General features: G+C 43.8%; 1 protein-coding gene across 1 annotated transcript; it reads left to right on the forward strand.

Moving 5' to 3' along the window:
- Positions 1–4,923: 4,923 nt before the first annotated feature.
- Positions 4,924–20,127, forward strand: REEP2 (receptor accessory protein 2). The gene is made up of 9 exons (XM_082323788.1): positions 4,924–4,966; positions 5,293–5,365; positions 10,583–10,659; positions 12,516–12,584; positions 12,789–12,909; positions 13,474–13,587; positions 13,955–14,102; positions 14,405–14,562; positions 17,427–20,127. Exons 1-9 carry the CDS (start codon positions 4,935–4,937, stop codon positions 17,499–17,501), a joined length of 867 nt encoding a protein of 288 aa, XP_082179914.1. The 5' UTR covers positions 4,924–4,934; the 3' UTR covers positions 17,502–20,127.
- The last annotated feature ends 228 nt before the right edge of the window (positions 20,128–20,355 follow it).

The raw sequence follows: 20,355 nt of genomic DNA on the forward strand, positions 1-20,355 counted from the left end.
AGACATGCTTAGCTTCTGCTCTCTGCTGTAGCCTTACCTGGTCAGGGATATTTTATGGCACTTGTAATTAGACTCTGAAGCTCACTGCAAGCCTACCGTGTTGATGCCGGAAGCAATTGTATTTACAGCTTCTACTGCATCCTTTGACAGAGTTGCAAGATTTAATGATGTTTTGTTTGAAAGTATGTACCTTTGTTAGCTTAGCAGTTTAACTGGGCTCCAGAGCCTTTTTTCCCAAGAAGCGTTTGTCCTCTGTTTACCCCTTTGACCATTTTCATAGCTTCATAGTTCTTTTATGTGGCATTTCACTCCCCCGGTGCATCTGTCTTCCAAGATGAACAGTTTTGGACTGTAGAATCTCTGCACAGAGCCTGCTCGCTGCCTCTGATCGGTTCTGGTTGACTTTCTTGTGCCTCCTTTTTGTTTAGCTACCCTATTTTTGAGGGAAGATGATTCAAGCTACGTGCGGAGTTTTAAAGTTTGTTCACCATGCGTTTCTATGGTGAGATAATGGTGTTCATTCATTTCTGAAACGTGCCTGTTGCTGCATTTCTTACTAATGCTAAGCATGGAGATTTCCAGTAGCGATGACCGTACTGTCTTTCCTGCGTAGTGACAGCTAATCGGGGGCCTGTCACCTATACATTTATAGGTGCGTGGTTAGGGGGCTCTCCAGGGCACGCGTTGGGATTCTCTCTTAACGGGGTTTGTGTGAAGGGTCGGTGTAAGCACTCGCCCTCCAGTACCCACCGCTCATTCTACCATGCTTCATATAGAGCTTACAGCAAAAGCAGCCAGCCAAAATGATTATAAAATTGTTTCAAGATGTACAATCAGTAGTTTTTATCACAGTATTTTCTGGTTACAAATTTTAAGGGGCACCTGATATGTTACCTGGAACGTAAGCAGATTAACGGAGACATTATAAATCAGAAATTTTTGAGCAGAGGGAAAATAAAAACTTCAGTTGCATGTCTTAAAATTTAGTTCACTGCAGTCACGACATTTGTTCTGCTGAACGCTGTCGTGCTGTTACTGAATGGAGCTGCCCACGATAGTGGGCAGGCACCATTTTTTACTGGCTTTAAGCTCTGGCTGTCTTTCAGCCAATGTCCTGTGCAACTACGGCCAAGTGGAAGCAGGAATTCGGGATTACACGGCTGTTGGCCTGCCCAAGTGAATTTGGATTGCATTGACAATACTGAAGCTCGGTGTGTGCTCAGCCATGCAAGGGCGTACTCAGCACAGTTCAACGTTCAACAGTTTCACAGGGCCTTCAAAATGTTACACAGCACACATTCCTCTTTTTCTCTCAGTCTCAGACGAAGAGGAAGAAATAACGTCCCCCATCTGAAGATTTCACTTCTTTTCAGCTAACAACTCCTTCCTTTTCTTGCTATTGATTAAAAATTTAACAGTCTGCAAGGGTTAATTTTCCAACACTTAATCTTTTCTCTGTTTATAAACTGTATTCTGAGGCAACTGATCTGGGCAACATAAACATGGGAAAGATTAAGTGCTTAATACATCAGAGGTGGTGATCCGTATGTTGTTCCTCTGAAAGGTTCTGGGACAGCCCCTGGTAGAACCTGAGGATGTGGAATCGGAATTGGAGCAGAGGAGCCGGGTGTCAAGCAGTAACTTGAATTTACCTGCAATACAAATAAGATGAAAGAAGTTACCAGGCATGGATATTCTTTAAAATTATTGTTCCTATGTGCATGAGACTTCCCTTGCCTTCCTCACTTCTGATAGCCCTTTGATAGCTCTCTTAGCTTCTATGGGTAGGAGGTATTGGTTGAGCTGTATGACACATGCTAGTGGCTTATTCTTGCATCGAGGTTATCTTGTAAGTACTGGGTGGCAAAGGAGTGCGAAACTACACAGCGGGTGAGTGAAGCACGGCATGGATGCACCTGTGGACGAGGCATCCTTCAGGCTCTGGGTACCGGTAAGTAATCTTATCTTCTGATTGTCAGCATCGTTGTCTTCCCAAACTCATCCCCCGTCTATCCGAGATGCATAGACCTGCTTGTGGTCACTCTCTCCCAGCGCATCTCAGAATCTGAAATCAGCCCACAGCTTCCTTTCCTCCTCATCGGCACTGTCTCCAAGCCTTTGGCAAAGAGCTGCACGCTCCCACCAGGCATTTGAAAAATACCCAGGCAGAACTGATTTTGCTTTTCTCTCATCTCCCTCATCCCCCTGCCTTACAAGAGCTTTTTATTTTACCTCTCTGCCTAATAAATAGGCTAATTCCGTAGGCTCATATGGAAATGGTAAAGTGAGTTTCAAGAACTAGATGTAACGAAATACAGCTGCTTCCCCTAGGGAGGCCTCTTCTAACTAAACACCTTTCAATCACAAAGCAAAACAGGTAAAGAAGGGAAATGTTCTCAGAATAATTTCCGATTCCAGGGCCTTACCTCCAACAACATCAGTTTATACTGTCAGCTCACACTTTTTCTGTGTTTTCCTCATCCTTTTCAGCATTTGATACTCTGCCATTACAATCTGCACGTTTAAGCTTCAGAGAGAGCGTTCCCGTTGTGTTCTTCCACTCCACCTTTCTTCCTAAGACCTTTATTTATCCGGCTAAACATTTCCAGAGGCACCCTTGTGTTCTTGAGCCCTGACTAATTGCTGTTCCTCTTCATCACGGCAGCTTCTGCCTGAACCTCGGCTTCAGCAGGATCCCTGGATTTGACCTGGCATTGTTCTAAATGTAGCTTTGCTTAAGCTGCTCTACTCGAGGTGCAGTTAGTTTAATTCCCATGCCTTATTGTTTAGGCCATAATAGATTGATTTAACCATTTGTATAACACAAATTTGTCATGGCTTATTTCAGCAGTAGCATATTTGCTAGGAAAATACACAGCCTTAATTTGAAAACAATCCACAAATTGCTTTGCCAGATAGGTCTTAAGATCTTAATTACACAGCACTATACAATATTACTAATAACTTAATAAAAAGACTACAACTAATAAATCGCTCTATTTCAATTTGACCTGCAGCTGGCTTTTATTCCAAAAATAGCCCTTCGGTACCAGTTGTTTCTCCTTGTGGGAAGGTAAGTTAATGAATTAATTTCTCATTCTTCTTTATGATATGGAAAGAAATTGGGCTACTCATTGCCAATTGTAAATTGCTAGCTTAAAATACATTTCCTGAAGTTGCTCTAAAGCTCAGTGAGCTGCTTAACAACGAGCTGCCGCTTAAGACATTCGCAAGACCACTGCTCTGCCGATGTTCGTATTCTGTTGTTCTTACCACCATTTATTTCTAACGCACTGTAAATCTTCATACTGCTCCTCAGCAAATTAAATGGTTTAAAACACTAAGGCACATTTTATTTAGGCGTCACTTACCCATCCTGCAGTTATTCAGCACTCCCACACTTTTCATACGTTGTACTTGGTCTCTGAATTTTCTGTTTGCATCTTCCACTCACCGGAGCACGAACGCATTATTCAAGTACCAGAGCTGTTGCCATGCTGCTCCCTGGTATGAAACCGGTGCAGTTAGAAATAAAATTATTTTGGTGAAGGTTGCGCACGTTTGAGTTACTTGGATGTGTGAGAGCAGATTCCTTTTATCCTATTTGTAGGTTGGTTACGCCATCAGTGGCGTAAATTGTGCAGTCCCTTATGCAGTCATTTTGTGGCCATTCATGTCCAAAAGCAGACTGTGACAAAATGCTGTCACTGCCTGTAGAGACATTTGTGTTTTCAACTCTTACATGCAATGGAAAGTTGCTAATGTTCTGTAACTTTCATCATTGCTCATTATACTAAAGTTCATGCACTCATGAGAAAATTCTTCCCTAGCAGCTCTTTGTTTTTGCTCCGGCTCTTTCTTTGGTCTCTTTCTTTTTCATAAAGGCTGTTTGGCAAGTAATGAGACATTGCCATAGTGCCTTCCCTCAGGGTTTGTTTTGGTTAGCTGAAGAACAACAGTCGTTTTCTATCAAAGCAATTTTATTTTTTTTTTTAATTAAAAACCAGCTTACGTAATGGTCACCTTAGTGTGGGTCAGAGATCTGTGTGCTGGGCCTGCTCCGTCCTTCAGCGTAACGCATACATCCAGGCTCCCCGGGGGGCGAAAGGGGCCCGGTGATCGACTCTGGCGCTGGCTGAGGAGGAGGATTCTCTCAACAGTATTCCTCGGCGAGTTGTTAAAATATAACAATTTCTGGCACTTTGGTATGCTTAAGCGTACACAACAAGGAATTTTCCCTTTTTTTTTGTTCAGCCTTCTCTGTGTAGTTAAGCCACCCTTGGCCTCTCAGCTGAAGTTTCTAAGAGCACTGGGCAACACTGAATTATCCTGGAAGCAACTATGAGCTTCATCCCTTTGGTTTGATAACCCCGGCCTCGTGTCTTTTTTTTTTTTACATTTGGTTTTGGGTGAAACTGGGAGCCGTGAGACTTTGAAATGCTTTTAAACGTAACCAATCTGTTTGTTCGCAGCATTTAGTCGCTGTTTTCTTGAGCTCCCCAGAGGAGGCAACTTTACAGAAGATGGCTTCTCCGGCGGTCTCCATCGCTCTCCCTCCCGAAGTGTCGGTGAGCCGGGATGAGGGTTACTGCCCTCATTTCCTGGCACTGCGCACCTTGCGCTCCCACCACCTTCCCAGCGGGGCCCCGCTCCTGCCGCCCCGCTCTCCCCCGGGGGGCGGCGGCGGGGGTCCCTCCCCCGGCGCCCCCCGCTGCGGCCGAGCGCGGCCGCCGCCCCCGGGCGCTTCCCGGCGGCGGGGCGGGGCGGGGGCTCCGCAGCGGCGCAGGGCGGGATGCGCGGGGCGCGCTGCGGCCCTCTCCCTCCGACTCCTCCCCTCCGCGCCCCCGGGGCGGGGCCGCGCTTGCTGCAGGAACCTGCCCCTGAAGAGCCGCCTCCCGCCGCCGCCGAGCCCCGAGCCGCCGCCCGGCGCCGCCATGGTCTCCTGGATCATCTCCCGCCTCGTGGTGTGAGTGCGGGCGGCGGGATGTGCAGGCCGCCGCGCAGGGCCCTGCCCTGACGGGGGAGCCCCCGGGGGGCCGCGGCCGCCGCCCGGAGCCGGGGCTGCAGCCGGTTCTGCCTCGGGCTGGGGCGGGGGGGCGGCCGCGGGGCCGGTGCTGTCTCGCAGGGCGACCGGCGGCTCGGCGCAGGCTGCCGCGGCCCGAGGGCGGTGCCGCGGTGGGGGCGGCCGAGCGCCGGCTGGGGCGGCCGCGGGGGACCGGCGCCCCGCCGGGAGCCTCGGGGAGGGGCAGCGGGGGGCGCCGCCGGGCGCTGAGGGGTCTGTGCTTCTCGCAGGCTGATCTTCGGCACCCTCTACCCCGCGTACTCCTCCTACAAGGCCGTGAAGACGAAAAACGTGAAGGAATACGTGAGTAGGGGCTCGCCCCGTCCCCCCGCGGCTGCCCCGCCAGCCCCGGGCCCGGCCCCGCGGCGGGGGCTCCCCGGCGCGGCGGGGCCGTCGGGTCAGGCAGGCCGCCCCAGCGGCAGCGGCCCCGACGGCCTCTGGAGAAGTTGGCGAGGAAGGGCGCTTACCAACATGGGAGGTTTCACACCGTAAACGTGGGCTGTTTTTTTCTCAGGAGATGCTGAGTGAGGAAGGGAAGGCGGGGGAAACACTGCAGTCTGGAAGCATCTGAAAGTCCAGGACAAGTTCTTTCCTCTAACTTTATCCTGACTCTGTGTCCTTTTACTGCTTTTTCAGGACTACTTTTGTTTTCTTCCAAAAGGCTGAGTAATTTTGCTTAGTTTGTGTCTTCCTATCAGCCTTGATTGTGATTAGTGTTTTCTGTCGGTCAAGACTTCATCCTCCTTTCTGGAATCATTTCCCTGTCTCTATCTGCACCGTTGTTACAATTACTGTATTTAAAACACCAGACGCTTTCTAGTGACGTGATGTGTCGTCGTCTTAGAACACCTCTTCTGTAAGTTGATCGGTGGAGACGAGCTGTTTTGGCTTATGGGTGGGACGAGTTTCTGTTTAGAGCGAGGAATAACCTGACGGAGAAGAGAGGTAACATGGGTGAATAGGCTATAATTTGTCAGTATTGCTTTGCGATGCCGTCTGAGACTCTTCATCCAGCTGGCTCTGTTTCTTCCTTACAAAATGACGCGTCAACAACAAATATTGCAGGATATGGTCCTTTTTTGTCTCGTGCTGCTTCAGTCCTCTAGAATTGCCTAGACCTTTCCTATGTGTTGGCTTAAAATTCAGCCCACTGGTTTTTGAAAGAGACGCTAGCTGAGGCGAGAGTCTCGCCCATAGCGGGCAGCTTTACAAACCACGGCATCTGGCTGAGGTGTTCTGGGATTTGGTTTGGGATTTGTTTTTTTTAATTCTGGTCTCAGCAGAGAAGTTGAAATGTAAATGTTCAGGAGGCGTTGATAACTGATACCGTGTTTTGAGTGAGTATTACAGATATAGTCAGGAATATGATGAACCTTACTAAACTTTGAAGTTTATTAGTAATAATATTAGAAACTGAAAAGAAAGCATGAAAGAAACTATGATCCTGTGACTTCATAGTTATCTTTAAAGTTATGTATGAAGTAGTATCATATTACTATTTTCTCCTCTGGCCTTCCTCTCGTCTTTCCTTCCAGTTGCCTGTGACCTTCATTTGCTGCATGAAATGCCTATTTTTTACCCAGAATTTTGTTCTGGCTCATGAGTGTCTGTCACAGAATGATTGTGTTCCAGTTAGAGAATCTGTGTTAACTTTAAGACAGACTCAGACTTCAGAGTTTTAATTTGTTTTGTTGAGAACCTGAGAGGAAAAAAAAAAAAAAAAAAAAAACAAACCCAAAAACCCCTCATTTTTTAAAACAGCCTATAGCAGGCTTGTTCCGGAGCTCAAAGACCCGGTAAATATGGAGCCTTTGCATTTGTAGGAATTGTTTACAGTAAAAACCTGTTTATTTTCTGTGCTGTGTTTCCTTGCAGAACGTAAACATTGTGTTGATCTGATTTTCTTTTGGTAGATGTTACCTAAATTGCTGTAAGACTTCCCTAATCTGATGGTGCAAAAGAAATGAGAGACCCTGCTTGAGTATCGTAAAGTTGTCTTAACGATAATATCAACTAATCACCTGGTCGTAAGCCCCACTATGGCTGATGTGGAGAAGTATGGCCTTCATTTTGGGGTTTTGTTTAACGCTTCATTGATATGGTTTTCTTGAAGTAGATAGTCCTGGATTGCTGCAGCAGAAAATTTTCTCTTGTTTTTATTTTCAGTGAAAATACCGGAGTTGGTTCAAGAAAATGCATTTGAACTGCTAAAACAGACCTTATATATAAATTATTTCTCCTTGAGAGGACTACATCAGAAATAAGCATTTAGATGTGGGACTGCCATCTGCCTAATTCATTTATCTTTGGAGGGCTTCTTCCTTTTCAACATAAGCGGAAAGATGGGGGGGAAAAAACAATTTCGTCAAACACAAGAAGGGGGGCTAATATCTGTTCAAACTGTTCTTCTTGTGAAAAGTCAGTGGAGAACTTGAATGCTGTGCTGCACGTTTTCAAAGTCAGCTGCGTCTACGTACTACTACTTGTTCATAGCGCTTAAGAACTAACGTTGGCGGGGGAGAAAGACCTTACAGGTCTGTGCTGGAGAGTGTGGTGTGTTGAAGGTTGAGTTGACACAGACCAAGCTACCACAAGCAATCCCTCAGTGGCATCAGAGTACAGTGCAAACTTACTCTTCTCCCCCACCATGATATAAATTTATGATAAGTCCTCGAGCAGCTGTGACAAACTGCTTCTAGTAGTTCAGACTGCTTTAAAAGTAATTTCTTTCTTTTTATGCGTCATCTTCAGCTATGGTCAAATCTACATTCCATTTATGCTTTTGCATTTACTGAATTTATTTAGGTTCTTGGTGCAAGTTGGGGAGACTACATAGGTGCAGTTAGCTGAAGCTGGTGGTCATCAGCTTGAGCAGCAAAGAGCTGACTCCTTTTTAATGGACTGAAAAAAACCCATAGCCTAGTTTGACCCTCAGTTTTTGAAGGTGTTTGTAATCTGTGGATTGCAAACACCATAAGAAAAAAAAGTAGTGATTCTTCCCCTCTGCTTTTCTGGTTTTTGATCCTCTGCACTTCAGGAACTTCTAGAGCTAGAAGTTGGATCCTCCTGGTTGATTTAAGAGCTATATTTGGTTTTGTCTTTGGCTGTAGAGTGTGGGGTAAATGATGGTAGGAGGAGACAGAGGGCAAGGGACCTGTGTCCAGTATCAAAGATGTGAGCACACAGTTTATTTAAACAGTAACAAAGCAATATTTTCTCTTCTTCTCATTTCTTCTTCTAATACTCCTGAGCGTTCTGTTAGCAGAATGAAAAAGTCTGATGAGCACTGAGCTTATGGTTTCATCAGGCTGTCTACAGTGACCACTCCTGAGTGGCAGGAGCTAATTTATGTAACCACAACAGTTTTCCCTAAGAAAAAGCAGATACCGTAAGTTCATTAGTTTGTATTTAATGACATTTAGCAACAAAATGTCAACTGGAGATCAATCGGTATAGATGCCTTTCTGAATTTTTTAATCAACTCATACCTAATCCCCTGGATAAGAAAAGTGTCTTCTGCACATTTTGTCACCATCTTATTCGCAACCTTTTCCAGATCTTTCATGAAGATGGGCAGCACAGATCTCAACACTGATTCCTGTGGGATTCCACTGGTAACTCTCCCCGTTGTGAAAAATGGCCATTTATTTTTATCCTTTGTTTCCTCTCTTTTAACCAATTGTTAATCCTCAAGAGTCCCTTCCTTTTTATCCTTGACAACTTAGTTTCTTTGAGTGTTTATTTAGGCCTGTTGGAAACTTTGTAGAAACTCCATACATGCTGCCTGTAAGGGAAGCGCTATAGCAAGAGCTTATGGAAACCTTCTAAGAATTCTGCTACATTTGTGAGATTAAGTTTTTTCTGCAAAAAACATATTCCTCATTATGTTATACACATCTATGTATCTGCTGATTGCTTTTATTATTATTATTGCCTTCATCAGTAAGATTTATGCAGCTTCTCTGAAATCTCTCGCCCATTGGAATCTCTTGTTTGCCACCTTCGATGTGTCATTGTTCGCACTTCCGTACAAGAGCTGATTTATGTTGCTGCATTGAAGAGTTATCCGTTTGTTTCATAGAGTTGCTTTAGAAGTGAATGACACCTGGTCCTGGTCCTGTCCAAACTGATGATAAAGGAAAAAAAAAAAAAAAAGGCAGGAGAGACCCATAAAACAGAAGTTTTGCTACTTTCTCTTGTGAAAAAAATGCACAATAAAGTGGAAATAATTTGGGCTGCTAACCACTATCATCAAAACCATCCACTGTGTTAAAGGGGTTGGAGGCAGCATAATTTTATTGGTTTTTTTAGAAAGTTTTGGAGGGTCTTTAAGAACAAATCACCAAATTTTCCAACACATGCAAGTTTGGGGAAATATCTGCTTTTATAACTCCATTTGCTGTAACAAAGACTGTCACTAAACTGTTCATGTAATTTTAATATATGGATTAATGTGTGGATTTAATATGTGGAATTTCCTTGATTCAACTTAGTTCTCCTTTCCCATTCTTGATGACACTAAGAGCGTTAAGTTGCGTTTAGCAAAGGTGACCTCTTCTGTCCATTTATCTGCTACTTACATTTATTTTTACTTCTTAACAGTATAGAAAACTGGCAGTTTCCCTTATAAGATATCGACTCTTCTGCTATTGGACATTTTTGGGTAGCGGTTTTTATAATTCAGCTGATTCCTCTTTAGGAATAATTGGTCTGTAGCTGGGAGACTTGTTACTAAAACAGCAGAGTGTGAGCGTGTGTCTGTTAGGGGGGAATTATTTTATGTTTGCTTTGAAAGAAATGCCTACTGCTCCAGAGGAAGGTGTGAGGAAGTAGGCAGATAGACGGTAGGCATACAGGTGTGCCATAATGGCACAAAGGACGCTCTTTACACTATGCTCAAGACCTTAAACAAGAAGATAAGGTTGAGGTGGCATGTTCTTGGCTTTCTTACCTCTCTTACTGAGCCTTTATTTAAAAAGAAAAGAAATGCTTATATAATTTCTGGCAGTAATGATTATGGTAAAGAATGCTTATTAATGAGTTAGAGCAAAATACTGTATCTGTTGGTTTGGGGTTTTTTTTCTTCCCAAGAAAAAACTTTAAATCAAGAAAATATTGGGCTGCAGTTGAAACTAAACTTTTGCATGTGTGTGTGTGTATATATATTTATTACAATAATCATGATATATGAAAGACTATAACTTCTTAAAGTGAACTGTTTACTCTTTTTAGAGAGCTTATTTGGGACTTCAACACTGTTGCATCAGGATATTGCTGCAGGGCATGCATTCATCAGTGTATCTGTATGCATTTATCTATTTAGAGCACATTAATCCTACATGTTTTCCCAAACGATAATGTACCATTTGGTATGCGACCCTCTCCATTACTGATTATATATGCCTTCTCATTGTTGAATTCATCTTAATGTGTGGAGGTGATGAGTCATTTATACCGAAAAGACATTTTGCTTTTTTCTGGGTTCTGATGGATGTCTATTGAGTGATTGCTCTTTTGCAGGTGAAGTGGATGATGTACTGGATTGTGTTTGCCTTTTTCACCACTGCAGAAACACTCACAGACATTGTTCTTTCTTGGTGAGTTCCTTGGTGGCATGGGGTTTTTTTGCTGGTTGTTTTCTTATTTTTTAAAGAAGAGAGGAGTAGTGTTAGAATAAACTGTCTCTCCTTCAGGTGTTTTCAATCCCTATGAAGAGTCTGCAGGTTTGTAGATATTGTGGGTAGCAGCTGCTGTCTTAGCTGTTTCGTCTCCTATACTTGCAAACAGTTAGGATAAATACACAGTATCTGTAAGAGGATCTTCGTTCATAAAATACGAACCCCCCATATGAAATATGAAACCAAAATATGAAACTCCGCATAACATAAAATATTTTTGAGAAGTTGTTAATGTGAATGGGTAAAGTTTGAGAAATGGTGGTCTAAAAGACACTTTAAAAAAAAAAAAAGATGGTAGAAGGAAGGGACCTGTTTTGCTTTGCGAGCCTGTTGTGTGGAGGAGCAGATCAGATGCATGTCAGTGCTCTGAAGGGTGTTTTGCATGATGAAATTCTCTTCCACTAGCTGGGGTGGAGTGGAGTTGGGGGAAGCAGTTCTTAGTCCTTTCAGTGCTGTGTGTCATGCTTGGCAATATGGAGGCCTCCAGAAATGCCAAATCATTGTTACATGTCTTCAGCTGCACCTTTGTGTCGTGGTTTAACCCCAGCCAGCAACTAAGCACCACGCAGCCGCTCGCTCACTCCCCCCCAATGGGATGGGGGAGAGAATCAGAAGGGTAAAAGGGAGAAAACTCGTGGGTTGAGATAAGAACAGTTTAATAATTGAAGTAAAATAAATTAGAACAGTTAAATAGGCAAAGCAAAAAAAAACCGTGCACGCAAACAAAACAGAACAAGGAATTCATTCACTACTTCCCATCGGCAGGCAGGTGTTCAGCCATCCCCAGGAAAGCAGGGCTCCATCACGCGTAATGGTTACTTGGGAAGACAAACGCCATCGCGCCTAATGTCCCCCCTTCCTTCTTCTTCCCCCAGCTTATATATACTGAGCATGATGTCATATGGTATGGAATAGCCCTTTGGCCAGTCTGGGCCAGCCCTCCCCCTGGCTGTGCCCCCTCCCAGCTTCTTGTGCCCCCGGCAGAGCAGGGGAAGCTGAGAAGTCCTTGACCAGTGTGAGCGCCACTTAGCACCTATTTAGAGACAGCTTAGCACTACTTAGCAAGAACCAAAGCATCAGTGTATCATCATCGACATTGTTCTCATCCTAAACCCAAAACACAGCCCCATACCGGCTACCAAGACGAAAATTAACTCTATCCCAGCTGAAACCAGGACACTTTGGAACAGGTTACCTTCAGTTTCTAAATTGCTTTAGTGTTTGAGCCTTGCTTGCATCTCTGAAAGAAAACTAGTCAAGAGTTGCATCTTTTAAAGAAACATGAAATAGCTACACATGCCTTACAGAAGTGCTCAGCAGTTTTGCCGCTTCCTGCATAAACTTTGAAAAGCAGAAAAAGATCTAAAAAGTACGAGAGCTTTGGCTTGTTCACGTACTTAAAATGGACCACTGAAAACAGAAGTCTCTTACTGCTAACAGAGACAGCAGAAAGTTTGCATTCACTTGTTTCAGTCTCTGCTCCTGTATCTTCCCAGAGACTTTATTGGGTAAGGGTTAGAGATGAGAGACTTACGTGCTGCCTGCTCTTTTTCATTTATGCTGAGCCTCCTTTTGTGTCTTCTCTGAGGAGTACCTACGGGAAGTTTCAGAAGCTGAGCTGTCAGCCTTAGCAGGAACTTGAGATTTATTATGTAGTTGAAAACTTTGGAAAATGAGAGGGAAACTAATGTAATATTAACATTCAGTGGATGCTGTCTGAACAAACTTCGGGATGACGAGAGTAGCTATCAGATTGTAATTTGGTGTGTTTGCAGGGCTGAGAGATGCCCTGTTTATGGAGTTTTCATGGCTATGGATGAAAGACTAAATGAGACTCGAAGAAGGTATGTCCTAGGATTCCAAAGAGGGTTCTGCTATTCTGACCTGATATATTGATTCTTTTGTTTCTGAGCCTTTATCTTGCCTTTGCTCTTTCTGCCTATGCTGCTCTCTACCAGTTATCTCTATCTGTCTCTGTGCTGATCTTGACTCCAGTTCTCCATCTTTCTCTCTCTCTCCTTTTTTGTTTTCTTCCCTCTTTCTCTCAGGTTTCCCTTTTATTTCGAGCTGAAAATCGCATTTGTGATTTGGCTGCTCTCCCCTTACACCAAGGGCTCCAGTGTCCTCTACAGGAAGTTTGTGCACCCAACGCTCTCCAATAAGGAGAAGGTACTCGCTTGTTGTTAGAAGATACTGACCTGTCTGGGAGCTGACTGACTTCGGATTCAGTTATGCCACAATAAAAACTGAAATGCATGAATCATGCTTGCGCCTACATTAGTGGACGTAGAATGACTCTGTCTCTGACAACAATGTCATACTGCAGCTTACTGAAGATCGTAATGTAGCCAGTAGTTTGCCTAATGCTTAGAAAGCATGTGTGGCTAACCCAGTGTCATGAGCCCTTACAGTCACTGTCAGTAGTTAAGCTCTTGGAATCATGATAGGAGCGGCATGTTCTGTAGCCATGGTGTTTTTTCACATTGTCAGTATAAGCAACTGCTTTGTTTCAGTTGTTACAATTTGGAGATAGCATACTTTAAGTAAAAGTTGTATTTGCAAGCTTTCTGTAAGTAGCAAAGAAACTGCGGTTACGTGATCAATGACAGCTGATGCCGGTAGCCTGGAAAAAAAGGTCCAGATGAGCTTTGGGTTTTTAAGGGTGATGGTGGGGAGACTTTAATCATGTTTGTAACGAGGAGCTAAATGCCGTGTTCCACATTGCCTTCCTAGGAAATTGATGAATACATTACTCAGGCTCGTGACAAGAGCTATGAAACCATGATGCGAGTTGGCAAGAGAGGGTTAAACCTTGCTGCCAATGCAGCAGTTACTGCAGCTGCAAAGGTAATGCAACACCTTCTGTAACATTCAGGAATTCCCCAGCGGTTTGGTTTTGTGTGCCAGCAATTAGTGCTATGGGTCTGTTAGGGATGCTCGTACTTGTTAGCACCAATCCACTTTTCCTTTCTTCCAGTTTGCCTTGCAGTTAATCCCATCCTTTGACTTATGAAAAGCGGAGGGAGAGTGGAATGGATTTTGCTTTAACCTCTTCCCTGTTGGTCTTGGGAGCATACTTTTCTTTTTCCCTTCGCTGTATTTTTCAGAGTACCCTAGTGGGGAATAGGGCACCTTTCCTCTTCTAAATGATCCTGTGTGAGATGATCTTGGTGAAGGTGAAGTGCTCTTGACCCTAATTTTTATGTCCTCTTAGGGCCAGGGAGTTTTGTCTGAGAAGCTGCGAAGTTTCAGCATGCAGGATCTCACTCTGATCCGAGATGAAGATACTGTGCATATGCGAAGCCATGAGCCACAGCTGCACCCCTCTGGTGGGAGTCTTCTTGAAACCATTGAGGATACAGGTACACCCCTGCTGGGCCATTGTAGGAGGCCTCATATGGTGAGCCAGGAGGGGAGGAGGGGTTCCCTGGACCTTCCATGCACTGAGTTTCAGGAGGACTACAAGATTCCAAATTATCTGGGAGAAGTTAAGTTGTCTTCCCTAGTCCCTACCCGTCTACTCACACATCTCTCTACTTTTGGGATTATCCTTCTTAAGGATTGTTGACATCTGCCTTTCATGTGGCCCTTCTGGATGGGCTGTTTTAGACGTCGCGTGATTTTTTCAGAAGTATTTGCTAAAACTTCGTCTCTTATTCCTTAGCTTCCTGTTACTCCTCAGGAGAGGAGAGCAGTGTGGCACAGAGGTCTAATGGAACCCCGTCAGAGACTAGGACAGACCCATCAGATGAAGATGCAGGAGACAAACTTCCTAAACGTACCCAGAGTCTCAAAACTCCTAAGAAGATGACGAAAACTGAGGTGAGCTGGTGTATAAATTATTTCCAGCATAGGCATTGATTTGTGAGCTTTGTTGGAAGGCTCTGGCTTTGTAGTCTCGATGCATTTAAAAGCTGTTTATATAAAATTTGTTGGGCTAAGTCTTTGCTAGTTGAGTCCTACATCAGAGGACTTGCTGTCTACTTGCTATACTGGTCTCTAGCTTTTGTATTTTTATCATGTCTGTAAGCCTCTGTCATAAGCCAGGACCCAGCTTTGCTTTCATTCAGGTTGTGTGTTGAAGGGTGGGGCATTAGATGTTTTTAAGATGTGTTGTTGACTGTATCCTCTCTCCTGTCTGTTAGAGTCTGAATATATACTACTACTGTGACATTTATCCCTGGGACAGCCACTTTCTCCTCATCTAAAATGCAATGGTTCTGTACCCTCTTAGGCCTTCCTGGACTTCTGCATAGTAGATATGGGGAAAATGTAATTTCCCCCTCCACACCACTCCCCATCCCTCCCGCTTCCCCCCACCCCAGGGTTTTGTCTTGAAGTTTGGGTAACTAGTCAGTGTTGAGCTGTCCCCTCCCTGTCACCATGTGATGATCCAAGATATTTGCAGCCGTTCAGATGGGACATGAGTTGCCTCTATTCTTATTATTAAAACAAATCATACACAAAAATAAATGCAATTGTGTCCCAAGAGCCATTTTAGCTTAATACTCTTTTTTTTTCAGCTGTTGGTGTGTTTTGTAGAATATGCTTTTTGAGGTGCTGCTTTCCAGGTTTTGACTCTTACTTGAACATTTCTTGTGGTTTAATTTATACATGATAAAATGCTTCTCCCTTTTTGCGAAGCTGGAGTCCTATTTGCTTGATTCAACTGAGACTCCTAATTTTATTTTTTATTTTTATTTAAGATAGAGAGTGTTGTATGACTGGCTCACATTGTCGAGCTTTGCAAGCTAAATATTAAATAATTTGGAGGATTGCTTAGAGCATCATTTTAAGTTGTACCGTTAACCTGATTCTACAGTGTACAGGACACCTTTGTGTGTGAGTAATTACTCTTTATAACAGAATCATGGAATAGTTGAGGTTGGAGGGGACCTCCGGAGATCACCCGGTCCAACCCCACTGCTCAAGCAATGCCATCTAGAGCTGGTTTCCCAGGCCTGTGTCCAGATGGCTTTTGAACATCTCCAAGGATGGACATGTATGTCTAAAGATCCGTTAAAATCAGCCTGGATCTTTATTAAATTCCTAAGGCTTACATCTGAGTTGACCCTTCTGCTTTCTTCTCTAGCATGTTAGACAGGAGCAGGAAAACAAGAGGAACAAAATTTGATCCCAAGCTTCCTAGTAAGGAATTTTGGAAGTGAAATCGTAAAAAGACAGTAATGACTCTTCTATGCTGTTTATTGTGAATACAGAAATTCCGATAAAGCCTTTTGCACTCATACTGGCTTTCATGCTCAGTCTGTTTGGATCTTTGGTTCAGATGTAGGAATCATAGGTCTTTGGCTGAGATCTCTGAGATTGCCCGGAATGGCTGAATGCATCGTAGATCATAAATGCACTCTTCTTGCCAATATCTGGAATGAAAGACACTGGAGTTAAAGCGTGCAAACTAGTTCAAGATGTTTCTACGTCTTTCAGAGAACAGCATTTGGGATAGCAGTCAAGAAGCAGTAAAGTTATAGCAGTGAAGTGTTATGTGAATATTACCAGTTAGAAATATCGCTGTGTCTAATCTTTTGTCGAGACAGCTGACTTTGATTTTTTTTTTTAATTTTTTTTTTTTTTTTTTAATCACACTTGTCCCGTTTTAGAATGTCTTCCTCTCCTGGTTGCTATTTGATGGATATGCTCAGAGTGATTTGTTCACTAACCAAAACCAAATGGAATGGTTAGAATCATAGAACCATAGAACAGTTTGGGTTGGAAGGGACCTTTAAAGGCCATCTAGTCCAACCCCCCTGCAGCGAGCAGGGACATCTTCAACCAGATCAGGCTGCTCAGAGCCCCGTCCAGCCTGGCCTTGGATGTTTCCAGGGATGGAGCATCTACCACCTCTATGGGCAACCCGTTCCAGTGTTTCACCACCCTCACTGTAAAAAATTTCTTCCTTACATCTAGTCTGAATGTGGCCTCTTTTAGTTTAAAACCATTCCCCCTTGTCCTACTGCTACAGGCCCTGCTAAAAAGTCTGTCCCCATCTTTCTTATAAGCCCCCTTTAAGTACTGAAAGGCCGCAATAAGGTCTCCCCGCAGCCTTCTCTTCTCCAGGCTGAACAACCCCAACTCTCTCAGCCTTTCCTCACAGCAGAGGTGTTCCAGCCCTCGGATCATTTTTGTGGCCTCCTCTGGCCCCGCTCCAACAGCTCCACGTCCTTCCCATGCTGAGGACCCCAGAGCTGGACGCAGGGCTCCAGGTGGGGTCTCACCAGAGCAGAGTAGAGGGGGAGAATCCCCTCCCTTGCCCTGCTGGCCATGCTGCTTTGGATGCAGCCCAGGATATGGTTGGCCTTCTGGGCTCCGAGTGCACGTTGTTGGCTTGTGTCCAGCTTTTCATCCACCAGTAGCCCCAAGTCCTTCTTGGCAGGGCTGCTCTCAGTCCCTTCATCCCCCAGCCTGTATGGATACCGGGGGTTGCCCTGACCCAGGTGCAGGACCCTGCACTTGGCCTTGTTGAACCTCATGAGGTTCACACTGGCCCACTTCTCAAGCTTGTTTAGCTTCGTGAGTTAAATAGCCTTTTTGAAACAACGGATGACCTGAATAGGGTCATCGTGTTGTAGTTGTTTTGTCCTATTTTCACTCTGCATTCTTGTATCTTTCTGTTGGACATTTAGGTGTTAGTAAATTAACCTAAGATGCCTCTTTTTCTTTCTCCCCAGGTTCCAGTAAGAAGCGTGAAAGCCCGCCCTAAGAAGAAAGCTGCAGGCGCTCTTGCTTCTGGCGAGTCATCCTAAGGAGACCTCCCCCTCCCCAGCACCTGTCTGTGTCCCGGGATTTGCCTGTCACTTTTGAGGGGAAACTCCCCAAAGGAAGGGAGCTGAGATTCATGTACATAACAGATACTGCTTTGTAGAGCTCATTCCAAGGCAAGGGGGAGGCTGGGATTCAGAAAATGGAGTAGAGGATACATATCCTCAGGAATTTTCTCCTTTTCATCTCTCTGTTGGAGGGAATGCTGATATGTCTGTACATAGCCTGTTGCTTTGGAATTCCCACTCTATAACCCTAGTTGGGGAGAATCTTTGCTGGAAGAACTGACTGGGGTTAGAGACATCCATTGCACAGAAGCTGGAAAAATATTAGACACTGGAGTTCCACAGGGGTGGGTGGCTCCCTAAAATGTCTTATCTTGCTCTGGGTATTCTTCTGCAGCTGTGTGTTGTTAAGAAGTGCCCACCATGATTCATCCTCCTTAAGAATGGACCATACCTGTCATGTCCATCCCCTTTGAGAAGGTGACTGAAATGATGTATGCTGAGTGCTTTCGAACATAAAGGACTAGCTCATGGGAGGAGTATGCTAGATTCCCGTTACTAGTACTGGAAGATGAAGAGATTGGTTTTTATTTTATTTTTTCTGGAAGGTGAAGGGAGATAATTGAAAAACTGAGTAGTGAAGAAAATGTGCTGTTATATGCACATGTGATGGAGTGGATACAGGTATCTGTAAGAGTTAACTATTGAGAAAGAAAGTTGGGCATCTGTAAGATATTGGCTTTTTTGAAGCTGCTTGAATTTTATTTCAGGTTCTGTTGTTAACTGTGATTCCTGTGAGAGCATCAGAGTGAGGCAAGTCCCACATAGTGGGAAAAGTTGGCAGGGAGACTGTAGCTTTGCCATTTAGTGGTTTAACTCCATGTCATCCTGATGCTTGTTACTACAGACAAATTCTTTCATTCTAGCAGATGACTGGGGAAAATCTGGCTCAGTGTAGTCTGCAGGCATACTTGAGAATTTCAGAAGCCCTTATCTCTCTCAGCTTTAGGAGATCTAATCCTCAGGGCATGAGAACCGATAAATAGCTGATGTATTAATTTTGCTAGTTCCAGGATTCCATTTATGGGGGATAAAAAGCAGGGAGGAGGGCACAATACTGTGATTAATCAGTCCTCTTGCTTTATCCTACCGCAGCCCTTGCACAGATTTTCTATGTGCCATGTTTATCAGTGTCGTGAGACTTGAGCAATATGTAACACTTGGGACAGAACTACATTGAATGTAGAGTATGTATCATGGGAGTGAAATTGCAGTGCTGCAGAGAGAATTTGCATCATGCCAAGCTATACTGGATTCTAATCTCTTGAACGTTGTTAAGGGGAGATCCCCTGTACACATGCCAACAGAGTCAATGGGAATTTATGAGATGAGTAGTGTTCCTGTTGTTGAGGTCCATGATGGGGAAGCACCATTATAGACATGGTTGTCTGAAGGAATACTTGATGGTCGTAATCTTTACTGAAACTAGTTATCGAGGAACCTGGCTCCTCCTTCCCTACTGAAGACCATTCTTAGCTCTAGGTGCAGGCATTTGTGTTTGCCCATGTCTTTTGCTGTCACATTTCTGAAATTATGGTGGATTCTTCACAGAGCCCAGTATTTTGCTGTTGACAATGTACAGAAGCAATTCTGCAAGTAACATTCCACAAGTATTTCTGTCTTAAGGAATAGCCCTTCAGAAGTTCATAAAGTTGAAGATTAGGACTGAATTTTTTCTTGTTTCCCATTGTCTTGGTGGCAAATCATTATGCATTGACTAGTTATTTTAGGAAACCAATTAAGTTGGTTTTATTAAGCTACTTTTATTTGTAGCGTTTAAAAATTGAAGTCTTGACAGACCATGTCAGAAACTTGCATCTTGTCAGAAATACTTGTCCTAAATTATCCACAAGGCCTTATCCAGAAGCCAGTAGGAAATTCTTGATTTGGCTTTGAGTTTTGAGTTTCACAAAAAAACCCAAGTATTTTGTTCTTTTTAGTTTGTTAGCAAACATTGTATACGTGTCTCACTAGTACATGCAAAGGCATGTCCTGAAGCAGGAATTCTTTGTTTCCAAAGGAAATTCCTCTCTCCATATGAGAGAGAAAAATCTTTACTAATTATGTGGAAGATTCAGTTGTGAGGAATTGCTGTCCTAGATTTTGCTGTACTGAACAAGGTAGAACCATTATTCTCTATATACAAAATATCTCTATGACCACATTTCTTGGAAAAAATTTTTTTTTAACTAAAAATTTCCATAGCAAATTATTTATGTAAATCATTGTGAGGGACTTGATTCGGAAGCCAAGGATTGGTTAGTCTCCCTTACGCTGATCTTCATGCCCGTTCCTTGTGCATGTGTTGTAACAGTCTCAGATTACTCTGTTCTCGTACAGTGACTTTCCAGAATGTTTTCTAGAATCAGTTCATTTGTAGTAACTCTTCCTGCTTTGAAGCACAGGAAGAATTTCTGAAGACTCAGTTTTGGCATTTGGATTTACCTCCTGAGCTACGTCCTGTGCTAAGTATTTTTTACTTAGCATTGATGCTCGATGTCATTAGCCTGTGGGTAAGTACAGGTCAGTCTTACTCTAGCCTTTGTTATACAGGGGAATTAAATGATTTCTGGTTGTAAGAGAGAGCCTGGAGTAGTGTCACGGACTATTAGCTAGTGTGTGATATGAAGCTGATGATGTCAAGCAGCAGAACTTACCCAGAGCAAGAACAATGTCTTAGCATGGACACAATTTTCTTCTTCCAGTACAAATGTGACTGCTAGATTGTGCTCTGCTTGATCAAAAGCCTCTGCAGGTCTGCCACCACCCATGT

This window comes from Platalea leucorodia (assembly GCF_965183815.1).
Source record: "Platalea leucorodia genome assembly, chromosome: 11".
Taxonomy (NCBI): Eukaryota; Metazoa; Chordata; class Aves; order Pelecaniformes; family Threskiornithidae; genus Platalea; species Platalea leucorodia.

What these genes read in the sequence shown, in the direction of transcription:
- REEP2 (XM_082323788.1), top strand. Translation starts at nt 4,935, where the DNA reads ATGGTCTCCTGGATCATCTCCCGCCTCGTGGT. An exon ending in CAGTTACTGCAGCTGCAAAG is followed by an intron (nt 13,588 to 13,954) that starts GTAATGCAACAC and finishes ATGTCCTCTTAG; the next exon opens with GGCCAGGGAGTTTTGTCTGA. An exon ending in TGAAACCATTGAGGATACAG is followed by an intron (nt 14,103 to 14,404) that starts GTACACCCCTGC and finishes CTTATTCCTTAG; the next exon opens with CTTCCTGTTACTCCTCAGGA.